At 38.7% G+C, this 23,843-nt stretch overlaps 1 protein-coding gene across 2 annotated transcripts; it reads right to left on the bottom strand.

Annotated features, from left to right (window-relative positions):
* Nucleotides 1–2,424: 2,424 nt before the first annotated feature.
* dipk1c (divergent protein kinase domain 1C) lies at nucleotides 2,425–23,488 on the bottom strand. 2 transcript variants are annotated; one of them, XM_076291084.1, is made up of 5 exons: nucleotides 22,844–23,488; nucleotides 11,078–11,809; nucleotides 5,437–5,601; nucleotides 4,569–4,631; nucleotides 2,425–4,398 (listed from the first exon to the last, which is right to left on the bottom strand). In XM_076291084.1, the coding sequence occupies exons 1-5, from the start codon at nucleotides 23,054–23,056 to the stop codon at nucleotides 4,138–4,140; spliced, it is 1,434 nt and encodes a 477-aa protein (XP_076147199.1). In that variant the 5' UTR covers nucleotides 23,057–23,488; the 3' UTR covers nucleotides 2,425–4,137. The 2 variants fall into 2 exon arrangements, with proteins under 2 accessions (XP_076147199.1, XP_076147200.1); XM_076291085.1 differs by lacking the exon at nucleotides 4,569–4,631.
* Nucleotides 23,489–23,843: the final 355 nt, after the last annotated feature.

Here is a 23,843-nt window from a genome sequence, read left to right on the forward strand (position 1 = left end):
TGAAAGTCTCACTTTTTAAATGAGCCATTGTATGTGTTCATAGCTATAACACAGAATATGCTGTGGCTGTACATAAATCATCAACAATGGTCTAGATTGCTGGCACTCTAGGACAAAGCTTCCGAAAACAGCTTGGCATTCAATGAGTTAAGGAATATATAGATCTCGAGTCTCTTTCTTTCGAATCTTTTTATAGACAGGGACATTCAACAGAATTAAGTTTCTAATTCTATGCAGGTTGGTGTTCAAAACACATTTAGAGGAAACAAAAGTGTGTTAAAAGAAGGCACTGGAGATGATGACAAGCATGATCTCTGAACAAGATGATCTTTGCCAACTTTGTAGGGATAAAAGGTTGCATGCAATATTCCACATACTTCTACCCATAAGGTTTACAAACATCAGCTACAGTGCACTCAGGGTTTTGCAACAAAAAGCAGCTGTGGAAATTCCTGTCAAGTGGCGGGTGAAGTTTTGGGCTATAAAGCCTTAAGAGAGCTGCAGCGGATCTTGAGAAAGTCATACATGCTTTTATTACTTCCAGACTGGACTATTGCAATGCCCTTTATACTAGAATCAATTAATCATCTCTTGCAAGATTACAGTTAGTACAAAACGCAGCTGCTAGACTTCTTACTGGGAAAATGAAACAAGAACATATCACTCCAGTACTGGTGGCCTTGCATTGGCTTTCTGTTAAATTTAGAATCCAGTTTAAAGTGGCATTGACTGTTTTTGAATCATTAAATGGGCAGTTTACACTCCATTACGACCACTAAGATTTGCATTCCACGCTCACCTGGGCACTCCCCGTTCTTGCACACAGAAAGGTGACCGTGCTTTCAGTATTCATGCACCACGCCTCTGGAACAGTCTACCACAGGACCTCAAATCAGCATAATCTGTGACTGTTTATAAATCGCTGCTAAAAACCCATCTTTTCAGACTTGCTTTTAATAGCCACTGAGCCTGTGGAACTATGGATTGATGTCACTTGTATTTTGTTTACATGTTTTATGTCTGTCTCCTTTGTTTTGGTTGTATTGGAGGTGCCAGCTGTAGTTATCACCTCACCGCGGTCTCATAGGCAACAACAGTCTTTCGCTTAGTTATTCACTTTCTCTATTGACTGACAAGGGGTTACAATCGAAAACATAGCTTGAAAAAAGCAACACTTACTCCAATAATATTCTAATGAGTGAATAAAAATCCTAAGCACATCCACACAGACCAGTCGTGTTGCTTGAGACTCATTGCTGTCTTACCAGTTGTTACATTTTGTGACAATGCACCCTTTAGATAGCTGTATTGCATGCGCCTTTCACTTTAGACCAGGTTTTTCTTGGTCAATGGCGTTATCATTTTTAGTGACCTTAAATATGTGGGTGTGCATTATTCATTTGACAACTAGGTGGTAAAATCATTACTGCGTTCATGCTTGGTGCCATGGTGTGTACAGTAGGTGTAAGATAGGGCCCAGAATTTGAGTGGTTCTGAGATTGCCCATTCGTAAATTGCATGTATCAAACCTGTTTGATATTAATGACACAGTTTTTAAACCATTGGGTTGCATTTGAATTATGCTTGTAAAACACTTTTATAAGATCTTGACATAAATGACAGTGTTCGCGTTTACAGAATGTTATGTCTTGGTTACAGGTTGTGAGTTTTCATTCTCAATACATAGTGACCATTATCAAAATGTGATACCACTGCTTGGTTGAATTTCCCATTGTCATGCATTCTTTAAAACGTGAGATAACCGTAGGTAATTTGCACACCTGTGAAGTGTGAAGTAGCTCCAGTATTTTTGGCTGTATCACACTTACTGTATATATATTGTATATCAATTTGCCAAACTCGTTGTGAAGTTTAAATGAACTGTCACGTTGCATCAGAGTTGTAAAATACAGACATTTAGAACATAGGAACATTGTAGCATATGACGGAGGTGGCTTTTAGCTAGTTGCATGGCAGTAGGCTAAGTAGCCTATATTAGTGATGTTTCAAAGCTGAGATTCATCAGAATCCTGGGATATGCCCGCTTGACAACAGGAGAGATGGAACTAACGACTGGCCTTTGGCCATAGCAACCATCCATTTAAAATTAATAAAGGCAGTTTGTCCTGCAAGTTGAGAAATGAGTAAGATGTAGTTCTACAAACAAGACAGTTTTAGCAATGAAAACATTTAAATTATAACAATAATGAACATAACGCAAGTGGCAACAGTGGTATAAGCAGGATAATGGACTTCACGGCGTTGGGTTCACTTACGAGGTGTAATGGCCCTCCGCTGGCGCGTTGGGGCCATTTTACCACCTCAAATGTGCATTTATTTCTGTGTGAACCGAACACCGTGTCGTCCATTATCCCTTACTTATAGGACAGTAGCAGCAGTGATGTCAGTGGACAATTATATTGCTCAGTTGATCAAATACATTTTATTATATTAATGAATCCAGTCATCAAGAACACTGTCCCAGTCCACAGGGAAGAAGTGGAATCAATAGGAAGCAGTCAGGCATGCTCATAGGAATATTGCTGGGCAGGTGCAGAGGGGGAGAGCTTGGGGTGAAGTTACAACACATGAGAAGAAACAGAAAGTAACCAAATTTGTTTGTAAAGAAGAGGAAGCTAAACAATCAGCAGTGGTATCAAGCAAAGTGTTATGGAGAGGAGGAAGATCAGCTGGATAGAACTATGGGCCATGGATGTGAACTGCATTAAATTAATTGTAGGAGTCATTTATTATATTCTTCCTACTCCACAAAATCTCAGTCAATGGGTTGAAATGGGGACGAAAGCTGCAAGCAATGTATGTGGCATGGCTCTCTAAAGTAATCAGTAAACTGACCAGGCTGGCTATGGTGTGTATGTACTGTAGCTACTCAGGGTTGCTGCACAATTATGTTTGCTTGAGAACAAGAGAGTTGAGTTTAACTCTTTTACAGTTTGTAACGGGGACAGTAGAATCTCTTTTGTGCGAGAGGGATAGAAATGTGAACATGAGGCAAATACAAGCAATACAGGAAGATGGGGCAAAGCACAGGACTGGTGGATATCAGAAGGCAACTTGTGATTCTTTTGAAACCAGACACGGTATATGCTGAGGGTGAGTGCATTACCTACTTTATTGAGCTAACTTTTGTCTTTGAGGATGCAATGGAAGGAACTATTTAAAGGAAGGAGTTAAAGCTATCTATGGCTTTTTGTCTTTCCAGTAGTGATGAGTCTGTAATGATATCAGACTGTTTTAGCCTTCATTAGACTGTAGACTAAAGTCAGTCTCCCTTTTCTTTCTCTGCACTACGCACAAATATGTCACATAAAAAAGAACAAAGAAAGTGCAAAACAGATGCACCGTTTATTGTGTTTGCAATAGCAATCGGCTGTGCACATCTCTGAATCAAATAATAATTGCAGCATTACCTTTGAGACAGCAGCTTCTTCATAAAGAATCTCCTGTCTTGAGGTTATGGTTTTATAGGAGGGAACTTTATAATCTGGCTTCACATACTCATCAACTATAGAAAACCCCCACCTTTGACAAAACTCTGCGTAGCATACTGGGTTAAAGAACATTGCAAGAGCTTTATCCTAGACCGAATGTTTGCGTTTAAAATTATTTAATATTAAACATGTAGAATTTCCTTAAGTTTTATGTTACAAAGTCTGCATTCAAAATATTTCCACACCCGACTTTTTTTTTTTTTTTCGACAGTCATGTGACTTTTTTTTCTGATTGCTTCCCATGATTCCATGCATTGGATAACCGAATTGGGATATTAATATTTGAGTAATTCATTTTCGAACAGTTAACCTGTTCTTTGACTCTGTGTTAAGTTCACCCCTCTAACCTTAAGGACAACAAGTGTAATACCTTTCCTGTTTATGTTTTTAAAAAAAAAATATTTTGTATTTTATAGTGCATTGTCAGTGAAAACTGTATTAATAATTATTTGCTAAAATGTGGAAAGAATGAGAATTGCCATGGACTAAACTATTCCATTGCATCCTATTAGGATATAATTTAACAACTCCATGTAAGTAGAGTAGATTGGCATGGATAACTGCTCATTGTTCCAACTGCAGAAACTAAAGCTGTCTCTATGATGTCAGAACCCCATTTGAAAACTTAGAAGTTTAATGCAGTGTGAGGGTATCCTGATCTTATGTGTTCCTGTGCCTGCTTGTTGGCAGCACTTTCCTGCAGGAGGTGTGTTAGCAGTCTGGAGAGGCGTTGCCTAATGGCTCGTCCATACTCTATGTCCAGGCCTCCTTCAGTCTCAGCACACTCCTGCACTGCACTCTGTAGTTCCACCTGCAGTGGGAGTCCTGCCTTGGAACCGAGGACCGTGGGAGAAAACCAAGGTCTGAAGATCTTCTCACAGATCACCTATCAAAAGCAGAGAAAGGAATAAAGAAGGATGAGGTATGACCAGACATGGAGGGTGACAGACTGAGAGCCCCATGAAGGGAGAGGAAAATTACCCCCTGGGTCAGTTATTTCAAGCATAACCTTCATTTCATTATCAGCAATGCCATCATCAGCCATATTCCCATTACCCATTTGTTTGAAGGATGGCAGGATGCTTGACCTCTCAGCCACAGCACAAAGCCTCTTTTGTTCTAAAAGGCAGACAGCATAATGGAGTGGAAAGGGTCAGTGGACTCATGAACTGAACTGAATCATGAACTGTGAGTGCTTTTCTGTCTGCTTCACTGGGGCTCTATGCACACATTTTATACGTAGACTTTGGTTCATCCAACCAACAATGAATTAGTTAGGCATTGTTAAGTAAATATGAAAATGATGCTAAATTTTGTGTATGCTAATTTCTCTTCCTGTACCTGGTTGAATTTCATTTGTAAAATTATTAGAAGAGTGATTGAGTCACTCTTCAACTATGCGAGTTTACCGTAGCTCTGAAGAACTAACATCTTAATCATTTTAAGATTTATTAAGTTTCCCCTCAGCTAATATGAATATACAATGATGGCAATGATGTTTTGTAATGAAGTAGTAGCACACCACTCTTGCCTAATGTTAGATGGTAAACCAAGAATTAATGTTTCTAAGTTCAACCAGTCTCCAATGTGGAGAGCACAGAGAAACACACAACCTATATACTTAAACATTTCGGCAATCCTAGTAATCCTTTTAATCTACTCAATCAGTTGACATTTAGTATGTTGAAAAGTTGCTGAGAACCCATACCCAGTTTGTTCCTATTTGGCTTTCTTGGCCAAGTTAATGTAGCTGACACTACAAAATAAAAACATATCTTTCTTGAAATGTGAACTGTAATGCATTTGCTTTGAAGGCCACCCCCAAAACACCTAACCATAAATCTGTCTATGTTTTGTTTTGTTTTGTGTTATATTTGTGTATATTACTGGGTCCACATCTGAATAATATGCAATTATAGCTTACCTGCAGGTTGCTGTTTTTGCGTTTTGAGTCACATTTTCTTTTGTGTGTGTCACACTTGGAGACACAGTCAAAGAAGTTACAGTCTCTGTCACTGGTGCAGTTCTGCTCTAATATATCCTGCATTTTTGGCTCAAAGAAAGCCATGTCCACATCTATAGCCACCACCTTCAAAAGAACACAGTTATAGAGGGTTTGTAAACAATAAAGAGCATTTGGGCCTGTGTCCACCAATCACGTTATTTGCGCTGAGAGCGCCTTCAACTTCATTTTCAGAGCGCTTCGGTCAAGTGTTTGTTGTTGCTAGATTATGGTTGTCGAGAGAGAAGTGACGTTGACTGACCCAGCGCTGTTCTAAAGGTTGACCAGATTTAAACTTTCAGCACTCTGAGTTCTGCGGAAAGAAATGGGCAGCACCGAGGGATTTTTTCCGCCGAGGGTGCTGAGCCCTGTGAATGCTGCACTTCATAGGATTTGTATAGCAAGTAGCCGCCGTCGGCGCAAAAAACGTGATTGGTGGACACAGGCACTCAAGGAGTTTTTCATCCAAAATTAGTAAGATAATAATAATAATAATAATAATAATAATAATAATAATATGTTTTATTTAAATAGCACCTTTCTCAGACTCAAGGTCACTTTACAAAGTCAACACAAACAGAGCACACACAGAGCAAGACAACATAAAAGTAAACAAACAAACAAACAAAAAGATATCATGCAAAAACCCTGAAGACACCCTTAGATGGTGTTTTTTGGTGATACTGTGGCTATGTAAATTTTGTGGGGTGTTCCGGCCTTGAGCACAGAACTACAGTAACCTACAGAGTGCATATCTTAGATGGTTTGCAGGAACAACACGTGTTTATCTGTCTTCCACTTTAACAAAACTTGCCTATAAAAACATACTAGATACGGAAAATTGTTGCAGTTTAAAGTTTACATTTTTTAAACAGACTTGTTGTACCCATACAGAAAAAATAAAGTGAAATATGAAGTTGTTGGTTCCAAGAGTTTGGTTCCAAAACGCTATATCTCCGTTTTTGAAAACATTAAAAAGTCAGCATATTTAATTGTGTAGTTCAGGTAATATCAATCAAATTGCAGTTGTGTTGTTTTGATTGAGTAAAGATACTTGGAAAACAAAATGTAAAAAAATATTTATGAAAATTAATTAAAATGGTGTATATAGCGTTTTGGAACCAAACTCTTCATATATAGTGGGCCAATATTTACATATATTTCAAAATATATTGTGAAAATATAATTAAAATATATTTTGTGTATGGGTACAAACATCAGAATGTATGTAAATATATGTGAATAAACTATATGTGGATAAATGTATGTTATTGCATTCTGAATGTTTAATTATAGGTACATTGTTGTCAAAAAAATGCTTTCATCGCCTGAATGTAACTCAACACCTTCTTCCTCATTTTGTGAATTGGGATCTTCTAGCACAGTGACCAAACAAATTGTGCCTGTTTGTAGAATATCTTCAAAATGTACCCTTGGCCTCTCTGAAAACAGAAGGATGCCCTGTGGTTAAAAATAATTCTCTCTCTCTCTAACAAACATTGTTTTATGGACCAAACTGGACATAACACTAACCGTTTTGAAATTAGGTGAATGTTTAATCCAAGACAGTAATTCAAGAAAATTGTTGAATGATATTATTGTCTGTAATAAGTCTGCAACTGTCTTTTGAGCCTAACTCTCCCTAAACACTGTCTGTCATTTTATCCAGCTAAACTGATGTCATGTTCTTCTGCTCTGTCTCAATACTCTGAGTGTGACCATTCGTAAAATCAGAATGCTGTTGGATTGTTCTTCGTTTATTCAAAGTGCCAGAGTAGGCTATGCTTGGAGTGGTCATGGTATATTTTTGAGGTCCACATCCACTAAATGTTGACCTACCTGGGCACACTGTACTCACACTGGCACACTGTACTCACATGAAGTCAAAATGACAAATGTGAAAGAGATGAGAGATGCAAAGAACAGACAGACATACAGACAAATATCCCTTGCTTTATAGATAGACTACTGCAGTGCGTTAATCAAAATTGACATGCATAACATTAACAGCTGTGTTGAAATTAGGTTTATGTTTAATTCAAGAGTTTTGATGACCGTGAAGATAATAAAACCCACGTAGCAGATTGTTGAATGATTAATGTATGTAATTTGCTGATAAGTCTGCCTTACTGCCTAACTCTCCCAAAACACCCTCAACTCTCCCAAAACACCCTCTGTCATTTTATCCACCAGCTGCTGTCATTGTCAAAACAATGTCATAGGTGACACTGCATTCATTGGGCTCTATCTTGGTGATTTAAAACGCATGGTCACTAGCGAAAAACTTAAAGGGACACCAGGCAAGCCTGATGCTTTTTCTCTACGAAACTCCCCCTCGCTCGGTCTGAAGCTCTTTTCCTTTTCTTTGCGTCTTCCGTCAAGGGTTTTCGCTGCTTCTTCGCCGGCTCTGCCATTATACACACGTTTGCAACAATCTGTAGTGTTTAGTTAGCCTGCCTCTGTGCTGTAAACTGATCCTGCTTCGGTCGGCGGGTAGGATACACTGAACTTGCAAGTGGGATATTCTTCCTACAGGCAGTAGGGGCGGGCGAGAGAGCCTTCATTCGCCCCGTAATGAGTCATTTAACCATATACCGACTTACGAAGATGATTAATTAACACGAAAATGTTGCCTGGTGTCCCTTTAAATACATTTAAGGGTGTGTCCAGTCCACATTCGCTTGGCGCAAAAAGGAGGTTCTTATGTTTCTTAGTCATGTTTTGGATGTAACATCCGACATCTGTCATTCCCTTTAACAGCAAGCAGCACTTCAAACGGGACTTTGGTATTTTGATAGTCAGCGCAGTGTTTCCCACAGAATTGGATTCAATTTGTGGCGGTAGCTGACTTTGACAAGGGGAGGGTATTAAGATCGTCTTGGTAGTGTATAGGTCTAATTGAGTGCTTGTCACTTTTTAAGATGTTTGAGGGAACCCTTGCAATTGTAACACAGTTGAAAGGCTGCTGATGTGTGTGGATGCAATTCATAACGTTTTCTACATAGTTAAAATAAAGGTTCGTACTTCTCCTTGGGACAAGCACTTTTGAATTTTGGAAAACACTTTTCCATTTACATCGGGATTTTGCAAACATTCAGTGTCAGAGTCAATAAAATGAGCCCTTCAACGAAATTGACAAGCAGCTGTAAGTAGGCTAAGCATGCTAAATTCGACATCCAAACAGTATTCTAACGTTAGCTTTGAGATACTGCTTGATTTCATAACTTAACTTAGTTTAGTCTCTTCAATGTAGCCTACTATGTTGCACAGCATGGTCACGATGCTAAGCGGATTTAATAGCAATTTAGCCAGACGTCTTCTATGCAATGCTTCTATGTGGCAACAACAATCCTTCAACAATCGTGAATATTTTGTTAAATGTATGCAGAGGAGTGGCAGCGGGCTACGAGAGAGAGCGGGGCCGGGCAAGGAAAGGCTGCGTGCGTAAAAAGCGCAGCTCAATGGCAATGCAAGGATTTGACCTTATATTTAATTTAAATTAAATTAAACATAGACTATTAATCTGTGGCGGCCGATTTTTATTTCGTGGCGCCCCGCCACAGATTAGTCAATGTATGGGAAACACTGCAGCTGCATATTGAATGAATCTGCTTGCACCTGAGACCGTATGGAAGAGTTATTCTACTAAACCATGCTTAACCAAAACCTGTTTGTGACTAGCAGAGTATAGGCTACACACGTTTGCACTCATCTATTATTTGAACTCATAGGCAAAGTGAAACTAATTTCACCATGATGTCATAGTCAAGGACAAAACAGTTATACACAGTTAATTACTTTCACTATTGACTGACAAGGGTTACCATCGAAAACATGTGAAAACACCTGAAAAAAGCAACACATACCCCAATAATGTTTGAATGACTGAATAAAAAACCTAAGAACATTTATCAGCTGTGCTTCATATGCGCCTTTCACTATACAGTAGACCAGGTTTTTCTTGGTCAGTGGCGTAATGCTCTTTAGATGGTGTAAGAAAGCGATTTTTTAGATCACGGGCCAGACCACACCTTATGTCGTTAATTGCCACACCCCTGAGTGCATTGTTTAATAAAAGTGAAGCGCATGCTGAAAAATTTGAGTGTAAGATAGGAAAAAGCTTTGCGGTGGGATAACAATAAACTTTGCACCGGGTTTCTGATCGTCAAAACAGGGCCCATTCGCCTTATTCACCCGGCGGCAGATGGTGGTGGTAATGCACTCCGTTTGCAAACTGCCAAAAAAAAGCTCACAGAAAAAGAAGGGTTCATTGGCCTGTTCTTCTTCAGTGAGTTTTTTTTTTAGCAGTTTGCAAACGGAATGCATTACCACCACCATCTGCTGGACTGAGATGTAATGGCAAGTGTACCCTTTAGCCCCGTAATGGCTGCCGAGTGAATAAGGCGAATTGTGTCCTTAGTATACCTACCAAGTGTGAAGTTAGTCAGACGAACAGTTGCACAGGTGCAATGAACAGACAGACATATGCGAAGAACAGTCAGAGAAACAGGCAGACGTACAGATAGAAGTTCCTTGAATTATAGATAGTTTATAAATAGATGAGTATGCTTATCTGTATCTGGTGCTATCCCTGCTTGCCTGCAACTGGAGCTGACTGGCTCACTCATGCTCTACTTCTATCTTTCCATTTATTCATTTGGCAGAAACTTTCACCCAAAGTGACTTTCATATGTCAATTCTATTAGAAGGGATTACATTGTCCCTGGAGCAACTTGGGGTTAAAGCAACACCAAAGAGTTTTTTGTACCCTAAAATAATGTTTCCCAAATCGTTTCAGTGGTTCATCAACTCGTAACAGGGTGAACGGCACTTCTGCAATTGCTTCGCGACCCTCTATCGGCTATGACCGCACTATGCAAGTTTGCCAGATCGGGTAGCAGACCTGTAGTTCGATGGAATGAGACATAAGAAACTACAAATTTGACTTGCTTCTGATGTCACAATACATCATACTTTCATAAAATCATGCAATTATTCTACCTTGTCTGTGGACATCGTTATTTCCAAAGCCGTGCTGGATAAACAAATAGCTTGCATGCGACAGAGGAACAGTGCTTTGGTGTTGCTTTAAGTGCCTTGCTCAAGGGCACAATGGTGGAAGCTGGGAATTGAACCCACAACTTTTTAGGCTACCACTATGCTACCACATCCCTCTCTCTATGCCTTTATTAAATATATTTTACACTTTTAAATGTTTTACTTGATGTTACATTTCACATTTTAAATATTTTGTTTTGCATGCATGTATGTCCTTCAGGAAATGCAAATCTAGTGATTTCAATATATATTATTTTTTCCAGATTGGCCTCTACACTAATTGGTTACAGTAAACTAGTGAGTGCACTGGTCATTCCAGACTAATATCTCTCCAAAGGTGCCCTTGCTCAACTGTTTCGTTGTTTCCCTGCTCTGCATACTGACTAAGCCTGTAAGAAGTAGTCTTGGTTAGCTAGGTTAGATAACACATTAGATGAATCGGCCGATCTGAACTTGTTCTTCTGTGTATGTGTATGTGTATGTCTGTGTGCATGCAGTACTCAACTGTAAGATCTTTCCTGATGGCAAAGTTTTCAGGCTTGATGTCACAAAGGTGAAGATGGTGGGAAAAGTCCTCCTCAAAATGTTCAACCATGTCTAAGAAGCTAAGTGCAATGCGATGTATCCTGTCCCTGTCTACCCCTGGTTTTCTATACCCATTCCAAGAGGTTTGATCCAAGCCAGACGAATCGTCTACAGAGAAGATATTTTGATCCCAGGCATGTCCGGCCACAAGATACTCCACAGCATAAAAATGTCCACATGAGCCCACCACCTTGGCTACATGGTGGCTAATGTCCTGAAGCACCCTGAGGAAGGTGTACTCCTCCTGCTGAAGCAGTGCCCAGAGGGATGCCAGCTCTGCCTGGCTGTAAACCCATCCCTGTTCCCTCACATGCTGTCCCCATAGCTGAGGCAGTGACATGTTGACGTTCATCTCCAGACCCAGAGAATTCTTTATCTCAAGGGTGGCATAAAGGACCACGTCCAAGGGTGTGAGGTCTTCTTGAACCCCGGTGTTACCTGGTGTGTCTAGGTAGTCCAGGAAGCCAAAGGGCTCATAAGAAGAGAAGTTTTCCAGTTTAGATTTGAGCACCACTGGTATGCCACGCCAGTCAGCCACCATCACCTTTTTGCCGTTCTCATAGTAGAGACAGCGCTTGTATTCAACATTACCACCAATACACAGGTCTTCACACAGGTCACCAGTTAGAACACCTTGCTGGTACTCCTCACACTGAAAGACACACAAAAAACGTTCACAATCACAAATATGTTTATCAGTTGTCACCCTCGGCTCAGCACATTCACCAGGCAGAGGAGTACAGTATGTTTAGTGGCAGACTGCTGTCACTGTCCTACTCAACAGACATACTTGTCTGTAGGGCCAGAGCGGTAGAGGAAAGTGGTGACACTTCCATAGGACACCATGGAAAAAAATGGCGGTGCTTTGCCCTGCCATTTTCTGGGTTATGGAGACGAGAATAGTTCCAAAAACTGGCATTCATGGCAAAGAACTGTTCATTTCCATTGCTTGCCAGCATGTTCAACCAGAGACTTTCTAATGAGGAGACACAGCACTGAAAGAATCTCCCATAGAAATGTATGGGGTTAGTTCGTAATGCAAACATGGCAGTCGTCTACACATATTCCACCTCTTCTGCCGCCAAAAGTTGACATGTGAATACATCGTGCCAATCATGTGTTGAGTTCTCCCAGCTGGAGCGAGGTTGGTGTGTCGTGATTTGTGAAGAATTGCACACGTGCAGTTCTACCCGAAATAGATGCCCGATAAGTGCCCAAAAAGCGTTGCAATATGGCCGTCGAGTGGAGGGACTTGCTTTGGTTCAATCTTAAAGGTATACTATGCGGTTTCAGGTATTTTGGGCGACTCTGGAGCTCCCCCTAGAGTAGTGATAAATGTATGTTTTACTTTGCGGTTGTAAATAGGCTACTTCTCATGGCTTTTCCCCCCTGTACACAATGGACATGGCTTTGTTGTGGAGGCGAAAGGCTAACAGGCAAAAAGCAATATCTACTGACAAGGTAATGTTTCACGATTCTCGCGATAATGCAATTATTGAAGTTTCATTGCTGGTGGTCTTGGTAGCAACCCGCTACAGCTATGCTCTATGGCTATGCTAAGTGAACAATTCCCCTAGTACACGTTTGTTTACCATCAAATTGGCTTCGTAGAGGTTATATTAAGGTAAAAATCTTGCATAGTGTACCTTTAACTTGATGTAATGACACATGGGACATTAACTCATTGAGTGCCAAAACTAGACACTCTAACACACCTTATATGTGATTTTGGGAACTCTGTGAGGAATGGAAATTAAATATATGACGATCGAAAACTCATGAAAACGCATCTGGACATTTTATCTGGACATTTTATCATAGTTCGTTTGCCGCTTTGGGTCGAATCAGTGACGCATCCATGTCAGGTCAAAACCAGGCCATTTTCGTGGGTCTATCACTAGGTGGCAGTCTCGCCAGGTCTCGCTGATCACTTCCCGGAAAGTTTACAGGCAACACTTCATATTTCATGAAAGACGTTATATCTCCATTTCTAGATAAAAACTGCGATTTTGATGAAAACTAGCCACTGTTTAGCTTGGGATTTCTCAGGAACAGAGGTGTGTAGAAATACACGGTTTGTACCCACTGAGAGCTTAAAATCTCACCTTTTAAATGAGCCATTGTATGTGTTCATAGCTATAACACAGAATATGCTGTGGCTGTACAAAAATCAACAATGGTCTAGATTGCTGGCACTCTAGGACAAACCTCCCGAAAACAGCTTGGCATTCAATGAGTTAAACTCTTACCAAATCATTTCATACATGTAGCAATCTTGTAAACAAAGGTTTTAAATGCAGTTGTTTACTTAAGTTCAAAGAAATATATGCCCATGCCGGATTAGCGATTGTATTTGTGTGCCCGTGTTTTAGGAACATTCAGTGGCCTCTTGGACAGACAGACCTGCAGAGCAAATCCCAAATTTGCCAAAAGTTTGTATGAGTGTTCCCAGGCTAGACACATAACCCATCAGAGGGAGAATTCTCTGTAGAAATTCTGGTGAACAAACCAGATCATTGTACAGTTGAACTTCTTGAGTGTTTTTTTTCTGTTTTCTTTATTATTACAGTGCATGAAAATGCACTGTACTGTTCTTCCTAGGCAACTTCAACAACTTCTTCTTCTTATTATTCCGCTTACCACTTTTTCCGTACGCAATTTCTCTTGAACAGTTTAACTTAGAAACTTCGTTCAAACTTTGTAACGTAGGTCTTCAAACGGACCAAGCTGCTATGTCTTTTCAACTTTTATACTTTTTAAACTATTAAAGAAAAACTTTTTAAAAATCCCCATAGACTTAACATTGCCGATTGTGACATCATAATACGGCCGTTAAGCAATTAGAATCCTATGGCAGGTGTTCAGGCCACCTGCAGCCTCAGGCTTTAAAGGTGCGATTTGTAGGATTGTTTACGAACGTTCTGTAGGCCAAAATCAAAACACTGGTGAACGTTCTCAAGACTACCAGACGCGAGCCTCTTCTGGGTTGCCAGATGTAATGAAGACTTAGCTAACGGTAGTTGACCTGCAGCTGCTTTAACGTTTCTCCAGCCATGACCCAGCTACACATTACGGAAACAGTGAAAACAAAAAATACCTCTCTAACCAACGTAACATATTTAGCTGAAGTTAGCGATGCAGATGAAGTTTAGCATAGGCTACCTGTTGTGGAGAAATATGGCCAGCTCTGCGTCAGACTTGATATTCTTAGTTTGACGAAGACGTCACTATCTCAGGAAGCTCCTCCGATGTCCACTTAATTTGTTTCTTGTTTTAATTTTGGAAATTTGCCTGCCTCTTGTAGGCGTTCATGACTACAACTGACAGCTGTTGACAGTTGGCCTTTGCTAATTTGGCAACCCAAATAGGAGGACGCGCCAGCCCATTATTAATACGCTATTCTAGAATTAATCGTTCAAAACATAAACGAAAATTCCAAGAGATTCCGCCCCGTAACTGATTTTTTTTCATGGGTTTTACGGGGTTTCACGGGTTAGAGTAATGTTGTCAAATAAGCCATTACTTCAATTCATCGTGTTTCCTCACTCTCTGACAACATATGGTGATCATTTTTGGAATGGTTACAGTTTATTTTCCATTATTTCCTACATACTGGACCTTTAAGCATACAATCTGGGTCAATTAAGACTACACATCCTATTCAACTGTTTCCTCTGCCCAAAACTGTTTCAAAATAAAAGTCCTCACTACAATAATCCACTGTTAAACAATGTAACCTATTAAACTACTGAACTTTTTACATTCAACTTTTAAACGGTCTACTTTTAAACTATCATTAAACTATCTATCTATTAAACTAGCTGTCTATCAACAACTTTTAAACTATCTACATTCAACTTTTAAACTTTGAAACTATATAGATTCAACTTTTAAACAGTCTACTTTTAAACTATTATTAAACTATCTATTAAACTACCTGTCTATCAACAACTTTTAACTTGTCATCAACTATGTCAACACTTGTCATCAACTATGACTCCTACCCACTGTAGCTAGTTAGCATGGTTAGCATGTTAGCATCGCTAACATTGTTAGCATTTTTAGCAAAACTGCTAAAAATGATTAGCTAGGTTAGCTAAGTCACATGTTTAGCATGCTAGTTAGCATAGTTAGCATAACTACTAATCATCATTGCCCTTGGACATTTTCAGCTGGTTTGGAAATTGGACTAATTTTAACATCACTTTTTCCCCTTTTAAAATATATTTTCTTTTTATTTGTTTATTTGTTTTGTTGTCTGTCTTGTATGCCTTGGTGTCACGGGTACGCTGGCGACTACGCCGCTCCGTCCGGCATTTTTTGTATTTGTTATTTTTTTAAATGTATTTGTCTTGTCTTGATGTCATGGGTAGGCTGGCGACTACGCCGCTCCATCCGGCATCTTTTGTCTTGTTGTTATGTGTCGTGTTTGTGGAGCGCTTTGGATTGCACTATGTACATGTTAAATGCGCTTTATAAATAAATCTGACTTGACTTGACTTGACTAAAAATGATTAGCTAGGTTAGCTAAGTCACATGGTTAACATAGTTAGCATGTTAGCATGCTAGTTAGCATAGTTAGCATAACTACTAAACATGATTAGCTAGGTTAGCTAAGTCACATGGTTAGCATAGTTAGCATGTTAACATTGTTAGCATGCTAATTAGCATAACTATTAAAAATGATAAGCTATGTTAGCTAAGTCACATGGTTAACATAGTTAGCATGTTAGCATTGCTAACATAGTTAGCATGTTAGCATTGCTAACATAGTTAGCATGTTTAGCAAAACTGCTAGAAAACTTTAGCAAAGTTAGCTAAGTAACATGGTTAGCATGTTAGCATTGCTAGCACTACTATAAAACATTAGCTAAGTAGCATGGTTAGCATAGTTAAAAATCTTAGCATAACTGCTAGCAAACAGAGCCATTCCAACTTTCAGTTATCGTCAAATATCTACCTATACACAGCCATTAAACTATTTGAATATCAACATTCATTAAACTTCCAGTCTGTCAACAACTTTTAAACTATTTACCTTCAACTTTTAAATGGTCTACTTTAAAACTATCTATTAAACTAGCTGTCTATCAACAACTTTTAAACTATCTACTGTCTATCAACAACTTTTAAACTATCTACATTTAGTTTTTAAACAGTCTACTTTTAAACTATCAACTTTTATTAAGCTATGCAACCACCATGTCTATCCTAGCATCACCGTAGTAACCATCTCTGTATTATCTGTTTTAACTATACATGATATTTTACATCACAACTTTAGCATTTTCATGCACAGGTAATTCCTTGGAATTGTATGTCTAGTTATTATTATTACAGTGCATGAAAATGCACTGTACTGTTCTTCCTAGGCAGCAACTTCTTCTTATTATTCTGCTTACCACTTTTTCCGTACGCAATTTCTCTTGAACAGTTTAACCTAGAAACTTCATTCAAACTTTGTAACGTAGGTATTCAAACGGACCAAGCTGCTATGTCTTTTCAACTTTGAAACTTTTATACTTTTTAAACTATTAAAGAAAAACTTTTTAAAAATCCCCATAGACTTAACATTGCCGATTGTGACATCATAATACGGCCATTAAGCAATTAGAATCCTATGCCAGGTGTTCAGGCCACCTGCAGCCTTAGGCTTTAAGCATACAATCTTACAATTAAGACTACACATCCTATTTAACTGTTTCCTCTGCCCAAAACGGTTTCAAAATAAAAGTCCTCACTACAATAATCCACTGTTAAACAATTTAACCCATTAAACTACTGAACTTTTTACATTCAACTTTTAAACGGTCTACTTTTAAACTATCTATCTATTAAACTAGCTGTCTATCAACAACTTTTAAACTATCTACATTCAACTTTTAAACTTTTAAACTATATACATTCAACTTTTAAATAGTCTACTTTTAAACTATCATTAAACTATCAATCTATTAAACTAGCTGTCCATCAACAACCTTTAACTTGTCATCAACTATGTCAACACTTGTCATTAACTATGACTCCTACCCAGTGATGCCAGTAACGCGTTACTTAGTAACGCGTTAGTCTATTTTTACCACTTTTTTCAGTAACGAGTAATCTAACGCGCTACTATTTACAAACCAGTAATCAGATTAAAGTTACTTATCTAGGTTACTGTGCGTTACTATTTTTGTCATTTTCCTTAATAAAAAGATATATTCTTTGCTTTCTTCTTGTCTTGGGGATTAATGTCATGTAGGCTATGCTCACGTTTTCAGCATGAGGACAATTCACGTGCAGCGACACAAACGAAAACAACAATGGAGGGAGAGAGAGAGATGCACATTTCATCAGTCATTACTTTGAGTTTGTGTCAGCCAAACATGACAACATAAAGGTACATTGTACATTCTGTGCTGGCGACAAAGTGCTGTCTAGCTAGACATCCCAAGTCTCCCGAAGTTTTGGGAGTCTCCCACATATTGATAGCGGCTTCCTGACGCCCGCAAATTACATAAAATCTCCCGGAACCTAGAGCGAACAAGAGCACGCAAGCCAGACCGGACTTCAAATCAAAGATTCTAGAATCTTTGCTTCAAATCGCGTGTGCATAGCTTAATGCGCACATCGGAGAGGGAGAGAGAGAGGTGGTGCGTTTGTGCCTGAAGCGCATCCAAGACAGAGAGCATCCTGGTCTGTTTTGCTAAATCAACCAATCCGTTTTCAGTGTAAGTGCTTATATCTCTTTTCTCCCAAACATAATTAATCAGTTCAGTCAGTGTATCTAGGAACAGAAGGGTCATGGCAGCGTCAGTGCCCCTCAAAAAGGAAGATTTAAGACCCATTTCACATCAGACTACACAAAAGTGTACCCAATTGTCTAAAAAGATTAAAACATAATGATAATCTTGCACACTGCACTGTTTGTAACAGCAACTTTAGCATTGCTCACGGCGGGTTAAATGATTGCAAAATACTTGTTGAGGTGAGTTTAACAAGTGTAATTTCATTTGCATATTACTCAGGCCTATAGGCTACAAGATGGCTAGTTGCCAAGGCTACATGAAAAAAAATCTACATATTTTACTATAACAATTTCTATCAATAGGCCTTCCTTATTTGGTGTACTTAGACATTATTGAACAAAAATCTGAATTTCAGTATCTAAGTAGGTTAGGTTGGGATGTCTGCTATACATTGCTGTTAAAATGCACTTCCAGTATAGTGAGTATTGGAAAAACCGTTATCATTTTTATGTTGAGGCGTTGGGGGTGTTGTCGGCAGCTGCTGAAAGTAACTAATAAAGTAACTTGTAATCTAACATAGTTACTTTTAAAATCAAGTAATCAGTAAAGTAACTAAGTTACTTTTTAAAGGAGTAATCAGTAATCAGTAATCAGATTACTTTTTCAAGGTAACTGTGGCAACACTGCTCCTACCCACTGTAGCTAAGTTAGCTAAGTAGCATGGTTAGCATGTTAGCATTGCTAACATAGTTAGCATGTTTAGCAAAACTACTAGAAAACATTAGCTAAGTTAGCTAAGTAGCATGGTTAGCATGTTATCATTGCTAACATAATTAGCATGTTTAGCAAAACTGTTAGAAAACATTAGCTAAGTAGCATGGTTCGCATAGTTAGCATGTAAATGTAAATTAACTATTTACATTCAGTCTACTCTTAAACTATCATTAAACTATCTATCTATTAAACTAGCTGTTTATCAACAACTTTTAAACTATCTACAATCAACTTTTATTAAGCTATGCAACCACCATGTCTATCCTAGCATCACCGTAACCATCTCTGTATTATCTATTTTAACTATACATGATATTTTACATCACAACTTTTGCATTTTCATGCACTGGTAATTCCTTGGAATTGCATTTCTAGTTATTATTATTATTTTTATTATTATTTTTATTATTATCATCATCATCATTACTACTACAACTACTACTACTTTGAGTAATTTGCCTATGTATCATCTATCTATGTTGATAAATATGTGACACTAGTAGAGTTGGCTATGTGGGAAAGTTTATGGAGGATTAAACTGAAAATCCTCTAACACATTCCAGCTAACAGCTGTTTTGTTGACTTTGTCAAGGCTTGGCCAGTTAATGGGTCTGTCTGTATTGACATAACATGGTTGTGTAAGAAGCTCCTCTTTTCTTAAGCACTGCTGTAGTTGTACACTGATAACCAGTCGGATGCCAGTGCTCAGTCCTGTAACGTAATATTAAAATCTAGTTTGTGTCATAACAGTCTCTGTCCCACATCTCCCACAAAATAAGGGGAAGAGTCTAATCTGTGTCCATCTGTGTTTAACTGTCCCAATGGATTTTGGGTGTCTTCCCAGATTCTTTTTATACATCCAAGCAGCTGCAGGTTCCACATCCTATCCAGCTTTCCAGCTATCACGTCACAATGGTCAGCAGCTGTTTGCAGCTTCTGTCTGCACATGCAGTACGGCTGTATTCTACAGAGTGGTAACATTCATGTATGTTGTGACTTATTTGTACTAAGTATACGCAAATGCTGGGGATGACAGAATTTCAAGTCTTCTCCAGTGTTTCATTTTTCAGAACTTCAACACAGCACACACCTGACCTTGATCTATTACTACATTGTAAATATATTGTTTATTTCAAACAAATCAAACAACAGCACTAATTTCATGTCGTCAATAATTCAAGAACACATGACAATGTAGCATTAGATCTGTAATGTGCTCTTGGGTAAATCAAACGTGTCCCTGAAAAAAATGGAATCCTTGTATATCATAAATATATCAGTAATTCAGTATCCCAAAAGCACAAATAAACTAATATGTATCTTGTTCTGTATGAAATGAGTCCATCCTGGAAGTGGTCTACTATGATGGACTCATAACCCTTGCATCTATGTGTTTTATGTCTGTTTTAGCCTATAGATAAGAGAGTATTGGGTGATGCTGCTGTTAAATACTGTAAAGCAGAACTGCCTGGGCAATGGTCATTGTTAGTATGTTGGAATGTTATAAACAAACAACCAGAGACAACTTCCCACTCCATACATTTTTTTTTTCAAAGAAAGGCAGATCCATCTTAGGGTACTGAATGAATGCCAAGTTAGAACAATTTCGAAAATATTTTAAACAGCACCAGATCACATTGACATACCAATGCAGAGAAAGGAAACAATGGTAATGCTGTTTGAGTGACCATAAAATGGACTACATGATGTTTATTCATGTTTAAGTGAGTGGAATAATGAAGGCATTCATCCTTCCACAAAGTTTGATCTGAGTGACAGTGCGTGACCAGTATTTCAAGCAATTATGCTAGCTGAGAACAATACTATGTTGTAGCAGCAGAGCCAAACTGAATATAAAATAAATTTTGTATATAATATAGCAGAAAGTTATTGTCAATCTATGTCCCTACCTCACAAAGGACATAAGGCGTTTCTCTGATTTAAACTATGGGCTTGCAGAGCACAACATATTAATTAGCATTAGCTTGGATTACACTCTAAATGATATCTAGATGTTTCTGATTTTACCATTGCTCCTAATCCATAGAAATATGTAAAGCCGCTGTAGTGGGAACTCATTTAGTTGTATTGTGAAGGCCTTTAGGGCAGTGGCTCTCAACCGGTGTGCCACTGCCCAGGCATGCTTGTATGCAGTGGAATTTTGAGGAACTCAATGGACTTTTACACATGCTCATGAAATAGGCTATTTTTAAATGCATCAATGACAGCTTTTTAATTAAATGCTTTAGGTAGTCATAAAGGGGTTGTTGTAAAGTAGCCTAATAGGCTACAGATCTATTGTGCAACTCAGTAAACATAATGTGAGCATATGCCTATCGCTGTGGTCTCAGCTCATGAACATTCTGCATAGAGAAAATGTGGGCATAAGAATGAACACCCTGTTATAGCGGATAATAATGTGTCTAATACTTCATAAACAGCAACCATAAGTCGGTGTGCCTTGTTAGTTTGGTTTTACCTTTGGTTTGCCTAAGCCCAGGGGTTCCCAACCTTTTTTTGCAGGTGACCCTATTTTGATGTCACAAAATATTGGGGACCCCAATCATTCACATGTTGTGAGAGAGAGCACATCTCATCTCTGCTGTAACATCCAGTTGAGAGCAGTATTCTCCCCCAGATGTCCTAGCAAGCTAATTTGTTAGTTTGACTAACTCACCTGGTTGTTTTGCTCATTTGTTTGGAATGTTGATCAACATCGTTATTACATTATTACCCGTGATGATCTCATGCGGGATGTCTATGTTTATCTTTACATAGCTAGATTGTAGTGAAGGATCCAATTACTTACTTAACTTGAATATATGTATAGGCCTTAGCCGAAAAAAGGTTGAACATCTTCTGTAGTGTATCAGATAAGGTAGTATTGTTAACCTAATTTGCCAATAATTTCAACCAATTTTGGGATGGCACAATTTTACTTGCAGTATGACATTTATGCCCATACTTCTGTATATGTTCTGACCTACTGGTCTGACCACATTGATACTGACTAACTCCAGGAAGGGAGCTGCTCTAGATGCAAAGACTGGGGTCTGTTTGGACCTAAATTTGTGGATCATAATACATGCATTTTTTAAGTAATTTTGTGACATTCTGTCTGTCCTTAGTCTCCTATTGTTTGACTGTTCAAGTGAGACTATGCGAGTGAAACAAAATTTGAGGCAGTTTTGGTATGTTTTTTGGTATACATTTTTATTACACTTCAAAAACACTCCTGTTAGACCTAAAGCATAGAAATATGTTCTGGTCTTGTGTTTACCTGTTGAAAAAAAGCTCAGCTGGTCTAAATTGCTGCATTGATTCCAATGGAATTCCATCCATTATAATAGACAAACATCAGACACAAACATACACAAAATGTACATTAGCCTGAAGAGGCCTCCAGTGCTTAAGGTAGATGAGAGAACATGATAAGGGGTTTCTACAGCAAATCTGAATTCTGTATTATAAGACTAGTTTACTAGTTTTGAGGACAATACACCATAATCAGTGCTTTAAAATGTTATTTTATTTTACATAGTTGGTGCTGTTTGATGCCGTATAGCTTTGAGGTGATCATGCATTTAGTGGATTTGTCAAATTCTGGCAGACCTGGGATCTTTAATGTGGATGACATGAGCTTGTTTGTTAGTGATGTAATAACTAGCAAACTTTTTACTGTGTCAGCAATGACAATTTCTTTTGTACAATTTACATTGTAAATAGGTCTATCTCCTGCTATTTTTTAAATGTAGTTAAATTCAGTTAATCTTGACTTAGTTGTAGACATTGGATCAAAGGTTATCATTTTTCTTTATCATGATTATCAATAACAGCCAAAAACAAGGCATAAAAACATACAACAATGAGGCAAAACATTAGATACAACATACAACATTTAAATAGCCTAAGCTAAACAGATTTAGGAGTATGTGAAAAAATGAACACAGCTGTAAGAAAGAAGACTCTAGCCTCATTGGAGAAATTGTGACTTTGACTACATGTACCAATTAACTGGAGTATTATTGTAAAAACAATATTGGGAAATGGTAGAATAACCACTGTTGTAACCCAAAATATCTGGGTAATGTATGTACAATGTACAGTATGTACACACACAGGCAGTTGATACTGATATCTAAAACAGATCAATTCTACAATAATAAGCTAAAAACTCCTACCACTCGCTGGAGTATGCTTCGGCTCTTGTCATCTGTGCAGACATCTGAGAACATATTCCTGTGTACAAGCAACAGGCCATTAAGGAGCAGCCAGGAACCGAACCATAAGACAGCAAAGAGGAAAGTACTCCTCTTGCACACCTTTAAACTAAACCATTTGAGAAGGCCACACTTCCTGGCTGTGCACAGGACCCGGCATTGTGATCCCCTCATCTCTTATTCCTTTATTCTCCTGCTTCTCCCCACTTTGGCTGAGACTCAGTTGTTGTGTTGTTGACCAAACACTGTCAATTCACCCAGATCAGAAAGGAACTTTAGCTCTCACTGTGGTCCTCCATGGTATTTACTGAGGTTAAGGGAACATGGTTGTGGAAAGCTCCAATCAAGGGTGCCCTTGATGGTATTCTGCTTCGGCCTCTGTCCCCTTGCCATATCAGAGTTTCTTCTGTTCTCTCTTGCTTTGTTTTCAAAGTTGAAGTCTTGTTTATAGTCCTTTTCTAGTTTGTCCCCCTGCATTTCATTCTGGAAACTGAGAGGGGGAGAGAGACAGGGACAGAAATTCAGTGCTCACTCAGGCACCGAGTTCTTAAGTCAGACAATCTTTCTCAAACCAGAACCACTTTCTCGTTTGCATTCTCATCTCTCTCCCACTTTTCTGTCTGTTACACCCTCCCACTTTGTTTCCTTTCTTTTTTTCCCTTTATGGGCTTTCCTCTGACTTTTTCTTTACCACTACACCCCACCCCTTTCCTTTCCTTCCCACCCCTTTTTAAGGCTTTCCTCCTCTGCTCTGGGTCGCCTGGACACAATCAGCCTTTCCCTGTTTCCTTGGTAGCCAAAGAAAGCCCCTCCCCTCCTTAACTGTCTCCACAGCACTGTCACACTATGTGTTGTACATGAAAACCCAAACAAAACTCACCCAAGACCATAACAGCACTCATTTGTCATTTGATTGAGAGTGAAAGAATCTGTTAAATAAGTTCCTTTGAGATCACTTATT

This window comes from Alosa pseudoharengus, unplaced genomic scaffold (genome assembly GCF_046254945.1).
Source record: "Alosa pseudoharengus isolate Yale_2024_CS ecotype anadromous, Long Island Sound unplaced genomic scaffold, YU_APseudo_1.1 YU_APseudo_1.1_scf_18, whole genome shotgun sequence".
Classification (NCBI taxonomy): Eukaryota; Metazoa; Chordata; class Actinopteri; order Clupeiformes; family Clupeidae; genus Alosa; species Alosa pseudoharengus.